This window comes from Austrofundulus limnaeus, unplaced genomic scaffold, assembly GCF_001266775.1.
Source record: "Austrofundulus limnaeus strain Quisiro unplaced genomic scaffold, Austrofundulus_limnaeus-1.0 Scaffold152, whole genome shotgun sequence".
NCBI lineage: Eukaryota > Metazoa > Chordata > Actinopteri > Cyprinodontiformes > Rivulidae > Austrofundulus > Austrofundulus limnaeus.
Genome location: NW_013952554.1, coordinates 284933 through 297774, shown reverse-complemented (window position 1 = coordinate 297774; position 12842 = coordinate 284933). Strand labels below are relative to the sequence as shown.

Here is a 12842-nt window from a genome sequence, read left to right as displayed (position 1 = left end):
TTTGAAATATATGAGTTTGTATGTAATGTATGAATATAATATACAAGTTTCACTTTTTAAATGGAATTACTGAAATAAATCTACTTTTTCATGATATTCTAATTTTATGACCAGCACCTGTATAATCAGTATTTTATGAATGTAAAAAACCAGACTTTACCCTGAACTTTATCTGAGATCATAACTAAAACAGCCGTTATCCTTATTTTGTTTTCTGTTTACACACTGAGCACCAGTAGTTAGTCTTGACTGCATCATATGATACTTTTATCATGAAATATCCTCTGCACCATATAACACCTCATAGTAAAGCAGACTGAGAAACCTGGAAAACAAGTTACCTTTATAAACCTGAGTGAACACTGATTACTCTACAGACTAAATCAACAATACTCTGATAAAAAGTTTTAAAATATTTTTTTCCGTCCCCCATTTGTGGTGCCCCTTAGATGGATAGGGCCCTCAGTATCTGCCTATGCTGCCTATGCCACTTGTTAGGTTTCCCTAACCTGCCATGGGCTTTGCCTGGTCTTGCTATTAGTCAAAGTTGACTTCACACACACACTATATGCTATGTTTGTATCTGTCTCACCTGTTGAATAATTATTGAATATTTATGACTTTTTTTTAACATCACAATAACTTGTTTCAGAGTGGCTGTTCACACMCCCCCGGCTAATATTACACACAATTTCTGTTCCTTCATTCTGATTTCAGATCTCTGTTTTGTGGGCATAAAACTAGTGCTCTCACCTTTTGGTTCCCACTCTGTGGTTGAACGGTATGTCTATGGTGTTCGTGCTGGAGTTGTGTTTAACGGCCAGACCCAGATCGGCAATGGCCGCCATCCCATTCTTCTTCACCAGAACGTTTTTAGACTTCAGGTCTCGATGAGCGATCGCAGGCTTCCCTACAGAAAGATGGCATTTTAAAATAAAAAGCTAATGAGCACTGAAAATGTGTTGTATAATTGAAAAAATGTTTTTGAGCTTTCAAGGGTCCTTCATAAGTAGGTCCTGGGTAAGCATTGCTGCTTCAAAATGATTCATTATTAAACCATAAGATAAATCTATGATCAAAATTTATWATTTAGCACATTTATTATTTGCTATTAGGGCTTTACTTTGCACAGAAATGCATTATTTTTCATATTTTCCAGTATGAGATCACTATGATGTGGTTTAATTTGTAAATTGAAACTGTAAAAAATAGTGTTACCTTGTGTACCAATGATTTCCATGTGAAGATGTGCTAATCCACTGGCTATGGACAAAGCCAGAACAACCATGCCCTCCACTGAAACTGTGTATCTGTTCAGGTAATCGTACAGGGAGCCATGCTCGTGGTACTCTGACACCAACCAGAGCTGAGTCCAGGAACCATTATCTGCAGAATAAACCAAATTACACAGCTATAAAATGACAGTTATCTCAGAGATGTGATTAGAAGTTGATAACATCAGGTGTGTTTAGCTGGCACCTTTGTTATCAGCAGCAATGAATCCTAGGATGTTCTCATGCCGGAGCATGATGGTCTGATAAATCTCTGCTTCCCGGAACCACGACCGCTCGTCCCGGGAGGAGAAGATCTTCACGGCCACGTCCTCCCCTCGCCACTTCCCTCGCCACACCTCACCAAACCGACCTTTTCCGATGGTCTCCTGCAGGACAATGGTTCGAGCTATGGTTCTCTGGACCAGCAGTGGAAGTCCTGCGAGACACAGAGTGTACTAGTTAAAACAAAGGAAAAGTGTTTTGAGAAGTAGGGAAGCAAAGAGTGCTACAGCACCCCCTAATATATGCTAGAAGACATGGATGTCCAAACACATAGTTAAAGCAGTAATAAAATAAAATAAAAATCAGTGCATGTGTTTAAATTCCAATAATGTTGAGTTTTTACAAACCATCACTGTTGTTAAAACCCACAAAAACTGCAGATATGGGGTCTTAGAATATTTTCTTGGATGTTTAGGGTCACACGTTCGCAGCATCCTGTAGGCTATCCAAACTGACCGTATTTCTCTCACCTGATCCAGAGCCGGAGGTGCTCATGTCATAGATCAGTTCTTTGAGACATTTATCAGGAGACATCAGCATCTGGTCATCCAGGGGCTCCTCTGGGTCTTGCTTGTGGGCTCTGCCATAGGCACAGTGGTGTCCCTGCACCAGGCACACGCCCAGCAGGACCCCTAGACACAGCAGGCAGCAGGGCACCAGGATCACAACAGTGAGCTGCAGCCCGCTCCAGCCTGGTTCTTCTGAAGGTCTCTCTGGTGACGCACAAACATTTACAAAGAAACACAATTATTATTGCAAGCATTTATTTGTGTCCCCTGTAATGCTCACTCAGTTGTTTAGACAAATAGTTCAAATATGAGAGAGTTTGCAATTAAATTCGTCTGCTTCATGCATGGTGGTGGCTTCCTGTAGCTGCTGCTCCCCCTAGTGGTATTTTGTGGACACTGCAACAATGTGGGCCAAAACCATCATTTCAGCTGAACACATGATGCTGCTGTTTCAAAACCTACATAAAAACTTGTTTAAAAGTCTAAAACACACTAACATGTTTAGAGACATCTTTTTGTATTACTGCAAATTAATTTGGGAACACAGCGCTCTGTCTGCAAATACTCATCTTATTTGAGTGCAAGGAAATTTAATTATTGCTTATAAAATGCATTTATAAAGTAATACAAAGGCTTTTAGCACTTGAAAATTTTGTTTTGTAAAGAAAAGTTTTACTTGTTTATAATTCAAATTACTTTTATTAAGCAGGTGCACTCAGAGACTGTGCAGTAGTAACATTATGTGTTTGGGAGAAAAATAAGAAAATAGTAATTTGACACTTCTGTGAATGGACGAAGAAAACCTGGGCACAACTAAAAATATCAAAGAAGGTGGGTGCCTTGGTAAAATAAGATTTAGGGACTTGCTGATAAAATGAGGCAGAGCAAACCGTTTTATGATGCTACCGTTACGACATTTTCGCTTTGGCACAACAGCAACTTCAACATTAAACCAACTCAAAAAACTTTCATTTGTCATGAACATCATGATCAGCCTAAATCTCTGGAGCTTGAAATTTCCTCATCAGCAGATGTTTAAACGTTTAGCATCTGCAAATTGTCCAGTGAGCAAAGCAAAAATAAATAAATTWAAAAAAAAACTGTGAACTCGACCACAATTTCCTAAGACATCTTTAGCCTTTTACCTAATTTCACTTCCTGCCAACTAGAGTTATAAGTGATGTTCAAAAGATATGGTGCAAAACAAGACTGTACTCTCCTCTGACCCAATAGCTTTAGGCCTCCTACAAACTGTAGCTGTCTGCATGGGGTGCTGGGAGGTGACTGTCTGCCTTTGGACAGTTAAGTATAAATGACAGAAGTTTCTCTTGTCAACACATAAAAAGAAAATTGCAATTTGAAACTCTAAAGTCCCTCTTACCTATGCAGCCTGCGTAGAAATAGCACTAACACACAGCATGTGCTCACATGGTGTTTTTAACAGCGGTACGAAACTGATTGATTGTGCTGCCCTCATTTACAGTCAACACCACCACAGCCTCAGGGTCCTGTCCTCATGCGCTCACCAACACACTGCCACGCCTTTTTTAAAAACCCAATTAAGTTCATCTATAYGCCCCGAAACCTCTAACACGTCATCATCACAACAAAAAGACTTTATTCACTGTGTGAAAGTATTTCTGTAAGGTGAACTAACATCTAACATCAATGGAACAATTTTAGAAAAATGTTCCTCAGTGGAAAATGGTAAATGGCCTGAACTTGGATATCGCTGTAACACGTCCCCACAAACTCCAAAGCGCTTCACACTACAGTCATTCACACACTGATGCTGAATATTGGAAAAACTCTGAATACACAGTCCACAACATAATAAAAAAAATCAAGAATCTACCTCTCTGATGGTATGGGGGTGCATTATTATCTATTATGAGGGCCACCAAAATATCTGAAATTAAACCATAAGATGATGCTTATTTTGAGGGAAGGCCATGCATATTTCAGTAAGCTATTGTTAAACTGCAAACGGCATTTATTAAAGGGGACATATGCAAAATCCACTTATTTAGCCATTAAATGTATGTTGTTGTGTACCTGGAGTCCTTAGGAGTGCAGAAAATTTTAATTTAGTCTCTCCTGGTGCTGCGTAGATATCTTTATATTTTATTTGGGTCAAATTTTTCAACTTATTCAGTTTTCTCTGTTTTCTATGATGTTTTCTGAACCATTATGTCACAGTATTTGTGATGGAAATTCTAAATAACGTATGATTACCAACTCCTCTGGCTCCAATGGACAAGTCTTCTGTTGTTGACATATTCGTTTGGCTTTGAAGAGACAAACTCAAAACAGGTTGATCTGAGACATACCTCAGGAAAAGGGGTGAAAGAGGGGCTTGTGGAGTTACAATAAGGAGGAATTCTAAACAAAGCATTGCAGTTCCACTTTACACAGACCCCAAATGAATGGTTTAAATGTGAAAAAGCAGGATTTAAAACCATGGCATGTCCTCTTTAAAACATTGTGTCTTCATAGTAGGATAGTCCAGGTACTGAACTGACCTGTCCTCTGTCCAGATCTCCCATCAACTTAAAACTTTTGATGCATCATGAAACCAAAATTCCAGCGCAGATGCAGGACTGCTGAATGACTAAAATACTACATCAGACGAGAATGAGACGACTTCAGTCTCCAAAAACTCCAACAACTTATATCTCATCATCCAAAAGACAAGGTGCAATTTCTTTCTTTAAACATTTTATGTTTATTTTGCTCCATTATGAATGAAATATGGGTTCATGAGGTTTGTAAATCATTGCATTCTGTTTTAATTCATACGTCTTAAAGGGATCAGGATCAGTTGTAACATTAGACTTTATTTAACAAATGTATATTTTAATTGTAAAATAACGACTGTAAAGATACTGTAGGCTGTTTAGTTTTTATAATTTTTAAACTAAAAGTTTAAATATATTTACTGTATATGACGGAGCCATTTTATTTACACACAAAGCATTCTGGGTAAATGATGATGTGGATAGATCATCGGTTGCTAGCGAGCTATATCCACTCTGAAGGTTAATCTTGGACAATATCTGATGATCGACTCTTTTAAATGAAACCAGAGAGCGTTGACAGAGAGGAGAAGGTAGAAATGACTCAGCCTGTAACTGAAAATATGGATGGAGGGCAACAGAGCTGCTTCATGGAAGAAGAACCTCAGCTTAGACTGTTAGCTTTAGCTTTAGCCCCGACGCTATCACTATATATATGTATTAGCTCAGCGCTACACATTCTCCTCTCGTCACTGAGGTCCTCCATCCACATGACAGAGAGGGGAATGCAAAAATGACTCAGCCTGCAACTGAAAATATGGATGGAGGACCTCAGTTTAGCTTGTTTGTCACGCTAACGCTGAGCTAATACATATAAGGCAATATAGCTTCGGGGCTAGTGCAAAGGCTAACAGGCTAAGCTGAGGTTCTTCTTCCATGAAGCAGCTCTGTTGTCCTCCATCCATATTTTCAGTTACAGGCTGAGTCATTTCTACCTTCTCCTCTCTGTCAACGCTCTCTGGTTTCATTTAAAAGAGTCGATCATCAGATATTGTCCAAGATTAACCTTCAGGGTGGATACAGCTCGCTAGCAGCCTCGCACCGAGGACCTATCCACATCATCATTTACCCAGAATGCTTTGTGTGTAAATAAAATGGCTCCGTTCGTGTTAAAATATATTTTAAAAAAATTACTAAAGTAAACAGCCTACAGTGTTTTTGCGGTCTTTATTTTACAGTTAAAATATATGTTTATCAAATAAAGTCTAATGTTACAACTAATCAGGGATCCCTTTAACAACGTCCCAACTTTGTCAGATTTGAGGTTATAAGTGATTTACGCAGCAACAAGGATTTGTGTCAGATTTATTTATGAAATTTTAGTTTATATTAAGCTATAATGAAACTAAATTGCCGAGGTGTCAGTGTGGGCATGATTAAAACTAGAGGAAACACAACATAATGTGTTATCCTGTCTCTAGTGTTTCCCAGTGAGTTCCAAAGGTGTGAGAAAACAACCACCCCCTCCTCCTCAATGGTTCCACCCAGCAGGCCTGTGAAAAGCTTTGTGGACAACATGCTATTTATTTATAAATCAGGGGAGGGGCCGTCTCCTAACCTCTGCCAGCATTGTTATGTCACAGGATCTAGACGGATCAGCGTCCACCTCGTCTGGTCAGGACCAGAACGAGTGGGAAAATCCCTCACAGATTGGATTGGTGCTTCTGTTGACTGCATAACTCTGAAAACGACTGAGATTAACAGTCTGTCTGCAGGGATGAAATTATGTTTGCTTGGATTTAATAACCCCACCTTCATGTCTTTTTCTCCTTTAACGCCACTACTAAAATGTTAATCCCTATTGTTGTAAATATAGAAAATGACCTAAAGTAGGGAAAAGAGCAGGTCTTTTAAAAGCATCGTGTTGAGGATACCTGAGTGCAGATGCAGAGTCTCGTTGTTGCAGAAGTCAGTGAAGCAGCAGTTTCTCTTGGAGACATTCTTTGAGCTATAGCAGAAAACCTGGCCCTTCATTTCGGAGGGCGAGAGGCAGGACTTGACCGTCTCCTCCTTCCCGTCAATCAGCATCACAGAGTTCCAGCAGGCCCCGTCTGGGGCCGTCTCACAGGTGTGGTTGGTGCACAGCGGGCACGCACACTTCAAACCTGAAAAACACAACTCAGGATAGTAAGATTGTTGAGTTGGGCAGGGGGAAAAAATGACACATTAGATGGATGCTGTTGTTACATAAGAAGGCTTGTGCCGAGAAACAGAAGGGGGTGGACGAACCAGAATAATGCCTCTTAGTTTAACACCTACATAATCTTGTGTTCTACTTGGAGCTGTCATGCTTTATTTGATAAGCTCTGGAGTGATTGATAAGCAAGACGACACTGCCTGCTCCCAGGAAAAACARAGAAATAAGTTAGATTTTGTTGAACTGGTTCAAAATTTGACAGAAACGGGAAAGTAAAAAACAAGTCCCCTATCAACACTGAATACGCAGCGAAATTATGATAACAAAAACATTTAAAAGGCTGCTGCCAAAAGCGACGGCGGACTTTCTGTGTGTGGAYATGTCTGTTAACAAAATATATATTAAACCATGAGATGTAGTTATGGGTACGCATCTACAGATCATACACTTCTGTAATGAATCCTATTCAAGATGGCTGCCACTGCCAGACGGACATAGAAAACATAAAAAGGGCTATAACTCAGTCAGTTTTACAGATATTAACCTAAGATTTGCTTTGTTTGTAGCTGAGACTAATTGCTAACATACAAGATGAGCAATAACAAATCATGCAATGTATGTTTAAAACAGTAAGGTTAGCATTAGCGCAACTGTGTTTGCTGCATGACCGGTTTCACCTGTTCCCCCATGTTTGCCTTGTATGTCTTCTTGAATGGGTGTTTCTTAACTGCCCCTCCCCCTTCCATGAACGTACAACACCTTGTGAATTTATTTCTGTGAAAGGCGCTATATAAATAAAACTTTACTTACTTTACTTTACTTTATATTATGACTCTACACTCCTATGAATCATTGTATGGATTTTCTTGAAACTTGTAGAAAATAATAAGTATATCAGCAACTGATTAGTGTTTGGAGTTAATCCAATTCAAGGTGGTCATCACAGCTAATAGGCATTAGATAATTCAGTCAATATGACAGATTTTGATCTGAAATTTGACTTGGTAGTCATTGAGGATTATTCACAATAATCTAAACAAGAAACCTTGACATGAAATTATTTTAAAAAAATACATATTAATTCCAAGTTTGATCAAAATGAGCTCTTTTTCAAAATAAGATAATGCAAGAATATAACACTGGCAATAAAGGCAATCAAAATTCTAAATCAAAATGGCATGTGCACAAAACACAAAAACAAAAACTACAGAACACAAAGAGACATTCTGATGGTTTCCTCTGGTTTTCTCCATTTCAAAAACAGCAGGGGGGGAGAGAAAAGAAAAGTGGTGTTTAAAGCAGAAGTCTGGAAGGCCAAGGAACCCTTCGGAGAGACTGCCTGCAGGAYTGAGGGCAAGGCTAGACCAAAATTACAGTTTGACGGTGAAAAGCCCTCAGGAAAATTGAGTCGGACATGTTTGAGCACCGTTTTGTTTTACTACTTCTCCAGCTCAAACACAACTCTCACGGGAGAATCACTAGGAAAAAAAATACAGCTTCTACTTCCTCACCGCAAAAGTTGTTTTTAGGTTTTTGCATTCCAGAATAGACAATGTATGGAGAAACGTATGTTTATGTGTTTGTTTGTGACTTTTTTTTAAAGCTGTTAATCAAAAAAAAAGGATGGCTTTCAAAGTGAGATGATGCTAAAATAAAAACACAGCTCTTCGTTTTCAAACAAACAGAGCTGACGCTGAAAGTTTTTTTTTTAGCCAAAGTTGAAAACATATTTCTCGTGTGGTCTGTTGGTGCTCAGAGTATGTGTTGTGGGAGAGGCTTAATCACTACCACACAAAACTTCTACCTCAATATCTGCAAAAATAACTGAGTTATTTTAAATGGATGCACATCCAGTCATTAATTTTTAGAAGTTTCATTAAAATCYGTCCAATGATCCAGGAGATGTTTTGCTAACAAACCACCACGCACACAGATAATTACACGAGCGCCTGCCCTTCATGGCGAAAGGCGTGTACGTTCTATAACTTGTCCCCACGAGTCACACTTTGTTGTTCTTCATCTTTGTTTTTTTCTTAGAAACAAATTAGAAACTAACTTTAGCAGCAGAAGAGAACGCTGACAGGGAAACCTTTTTTTAAATTGTGCACTTTATAAATAAATGTTGCTTAGTAACAACCTACGCAAGGACAGTAGATTTTTTTTTTAACTTTGATGTTGCTCTGTGTGTAACTGAGCTACAACCATTCCTTTGTTGGTGTTTTTGTTGTTTCTTAAATCCCAAGCATTGCTTTCCTGTCTCAGCGCTGCAGTTTTGGCAGACCGGCTGTTTACTGCTTCAGTCTCTCCCTCCCGTCAGACCTGCCTTGATATTTTTAAAAATCAGACCTACTAGTTTAATATAGATACAGTATGTGTGACAAATCCGGCAAAACATCCCATAAACCACTGGATGGGTTTTATTGACACTTACAGAAAGCAATCACTGGATATTTTTCTACAACTCATAAACCTTTAGAGTCAGTACATTTCACTGACTGTAGTAAACACAAACTTGGGTTATAACAAGGTTTTGCAGGTATGAGGGGCCGTGCAAGCCATAAACTGCCACTCTCACATACCTATATTTTACCTCTCTCAGAGCTCAGATTTGAACTTTTAAAGCTGATAGTCATTCTCAACTCATACTATGATCTAACAAATTCTTGTGATATTGTGCAAAACTTTTTTTTTAGTTTAAGATGGCTATAATTCAGCATGAAATGATTTTAGATTAAAACTCTTTTAATTTGATCCTGTTTTATTTCACTCTGATTCTGAACAGAGCCTCATATTGTAGGAGATTTATGTCTTTCATATATCATCTAAGCCAGTGGTTCCCAAACTTTTTATCTTCTGACCCACAAAATATCCATGGCAAAAACTTGTGACAATAAATATTACTGGTCTGAGTACACTAACTTTGTTAGTAACCCTAAACACAGGCTTTTTGACAATCTAAACAGCTTGTACACAAATATAAATACTTATTTATACTTTTTTGTGTTTTGTAATAATTATAGGGGAAATATTGCATCAGCAATTATTTTATTACCCTTTAAATTGATTTCTGGAGATTATCCAAGGTGCTTCATGACCCATAATTGGGTCCCAAGCCCAACTTTGGGAACCAAAGTGCAGTGGTTCCTAAACTTTTCAGCTTTTGACCCACAAAATAACAGTAGCAGAGACCTGTGCCACCAACTATTTTTGGATGATAAACATTTGCAACAGGTCAACAAAACATGGGCACAGTAACAATATTTTATACTACATTTATCCATTTTAAATACACTAACCTCACTCCTTTGTAACAAATAAGGCAAAAATGTAATTAATTCAGAAAATCTTTTCAGGACCCCACCTTGATGTTTCGGGACCCCACTTTGGGTCCCGACCCCAACTTTGGGAAACACTGATCTAAGCTGTATCACATTGTTGTAATACATTTTAAATGTCTGCTTTGTCTTCAWCAACAAACATGACAAAGTGGGAAAACTGCAACCAATCAAATACTACATACACTCTAAAAATGAAATGTTGGATTTACTTAACCATGTTATGTTACCTGGTTCCACTTAACTGAGTTGAGTAAATTTAAAGCAACATGCTCACGTTCTTTGGTTAAAAAACTGGTATATTGCTTTGACTTACTTTTACTCAACTCAGTTAAGTGGAACCAGGTCACATAACATGGTTAAGTAAATCCAACATTTCCTTTTTTACAGTGTAGAGAGAGCAACAGTTTCCTTTCCTTCTGCAATTTTTGCTGATCCAGGTTTTGATGCTTGAAGTTTTGCATAACATTTGTTTTCTTATTGTTTCCTGTTAACTAGAAAGATTAGAAAAACTTTGTGGTTCCCCAAAAATCTGAAGGAAAACGGTCATTTCCACACATCAGAGAGAGTTAGTCATCATAATTACTTCTTGAAAAGAGAGCTGTAAATATTAGTTACAAAAAAATAATGATTTTGATACCTCTATGTCTGGCACAAAAAAAGACCTGTTGCACAATCAAACAAAGGTTTGAATAAAATCCAAATTTACAATATTTTTTCTTTATTTATAGCAGCTGAAGGAACCAGGTCAGATTCATTTTAACCTGCTGATGTTACCTGAAGTTATCTAAATGTAACAGCTGGAAGTTCAGTTATCTACAAACATTATCAGATCACACAAACAGAGCAATGATATTCCAGGAGGTTTATGAATTGAAATTATGAATTTTTTAATAATAAAGTGCTATCCAAGTGGTTCTTATAAAGTCCTGTTCTACGTCCAATTCCTTCACAAAAAATAAACAAGTTTAAGATACTTATTGCAAACTATGAAATCAAACCAAAAAACAATTAATCTTAAACWAAATCAAATGGATTAGTTTGAAAGAGTTTACTCCAGTAGTTTTTTGTGATATATTGATATATAATTCTGAAATGTGGGTATGCACTCAATGTAAACAAAGTCTTTTTTGTGCTCAAAGGTTCTGAACATGAATACAACACATCCTAACTGTCAGACTTCCTGATCCCAAACGCCTATTTTATGGATGTTGCCATTGTTGACTTGTTTTTACTTTGCCTGTTTACATAGTAAACAAACACATGTGGTGGTTGGCAGACAGTCGAAAAAAATTGATCACAAAGTTTTAATTCGAGGACTCATCGAACAAAAATAATAAAACTTCAAATAACACAAAAAAGTGTGTGGATTTAGATTTTTACTATATAAGTTTTCTTTCTTTGTGACATAATGAGTTTAAATCAATATTCTTTTTTGTTTGTTTAGTTTTTGCTTTTTACAGAGCTTCAAAAAGTAATAAAAAAAGATGATAATGCTTCTTTTTGATGCATAGTTAAAGTGCCAGACAAAACCAATTAACTTGATTCATGTTGCATAAGGAGACGAGTGTGAGAAAGCAGATGCTGGTTAAAAAGCCAACCCTTCAGAGGCAGTTAAAGTGCACGAAGTGAGCTGAGAGGAGCAGAGTGCGGCTGCGGTGATGCAGACAGACATACCTGAGGTCAGCTGGCAGACACACAGCAGGACCAGCACCACCTGAAGGCTCTGCTTCCCGGGATCAGTCATGGTTAAAGAGCCACATCTGCTCGTCCTCTCAGTGCACCGAAGGTCCCACAGAAAGCTGCTCCGCGGAGGAAACCGCACAAACACACATGACGCCGAGCTGCGCAGCCTGAGGGTGTCCCACAGTGAAGTGACCAGGGAGGAAAGTGCAGCTCGCTCCGCCTCTGTTGACTGGGATTAAAGGAGGATTAGTGGTGCAGGGCTCTGAGGGAGACATGTGAATGAAAACTGTGCTCAACATCCATTTAAATCTGCAGCAGGTCTGGAGAAACGCCTTCTCCTGTGAATATGGGAATCATCTTCCTGTGTGCCACTAAAGTCAGGTTTTTAAATCACTGAACACAATATACACAGCTTGTCTTATTATAAATCTAGAATAATTAAATTCTTAATGAGAACTGTATTAATAAAGTTGTAATTAGTATTTAAGCAGAAGTGTATAACGTTGTCTGAGTTATATCAGTAAAATACCACAATAAAGGTTGAAAATCTACTGTATATTTTGGCACAGAGACAACTTTATGGAAACTCCGATTAAAAGTACTCAGAACTCTAATTATGACTAAAGATTTCAGTATTAAACAATCTCCAAATAATTTCTCAAAACTACAACTTGAGATCCCATAACTGCACACTAAAGCATAATTTGTAAATAGTATTTCACATTTATGAGATTCTAAGTCATATTGTTGAGAAACTCTGAGATATTAATGTCATATTTATAAGTTAGTTTTTATATGTTCTTCCATACAATTAAACACATGACTAAAGAGAGGGAGGAAACAAGAAATCACTTTTTTTTATTATAGTGAACCTTTAGAATCAAAAAGAAAAAAATTGTACAGGTCCTCTGGACGGGTTCTTCTCTAATGAAACGTTTCGTCTCTCCTCCAAGAGACTTCTTCAGTCTGAGAGTTTAAAGAAGCCATTTTTGTGAAGAAAGACCGTCCATCATTAAACAGAGGTGGAGGCCTCCGTTTTCAGC

General features: G+C 37.9%; 1 protein-coding gene across 1 annotated transcript in view; it reads right to left on the bottom strand.

The window, feature by feature from the left end:
- acvr1c (activin A receptor type 1C) overlaps positions 1-12128 on the bottom strand; it is a 17114-nt gene extending 4986 nt beyond the window's left edge. The window contains exons 1-6 of the mRNA XM_014016689.1: positions 11791-12128; positions 6516-6746; positions 2027-2269; positions 1480-1710; positions 1219-1386; positions 754-910 (exon numbers count right to left, since the gene is read on the bottom strand). Coding sequence (XP_013872143.1) covers positions 754-910; positions 1219-1386; positions 1480-1710; positions 2027-2269; positions 6516-6746; positions 11791-11860 — 1100 coding nt within the window. The 5' untranslated portion in view covers positions 11861-12128. The remainder of the gene's footprint in view (positions 1-753; positions 911-1218; positions 1387-1479; positions 1711-2026; positions 2270-6515; positions 6747-11790) is intronic.
- Between the last annotated feature and the right edge of the window lie 714 nt (positions 12129-12842).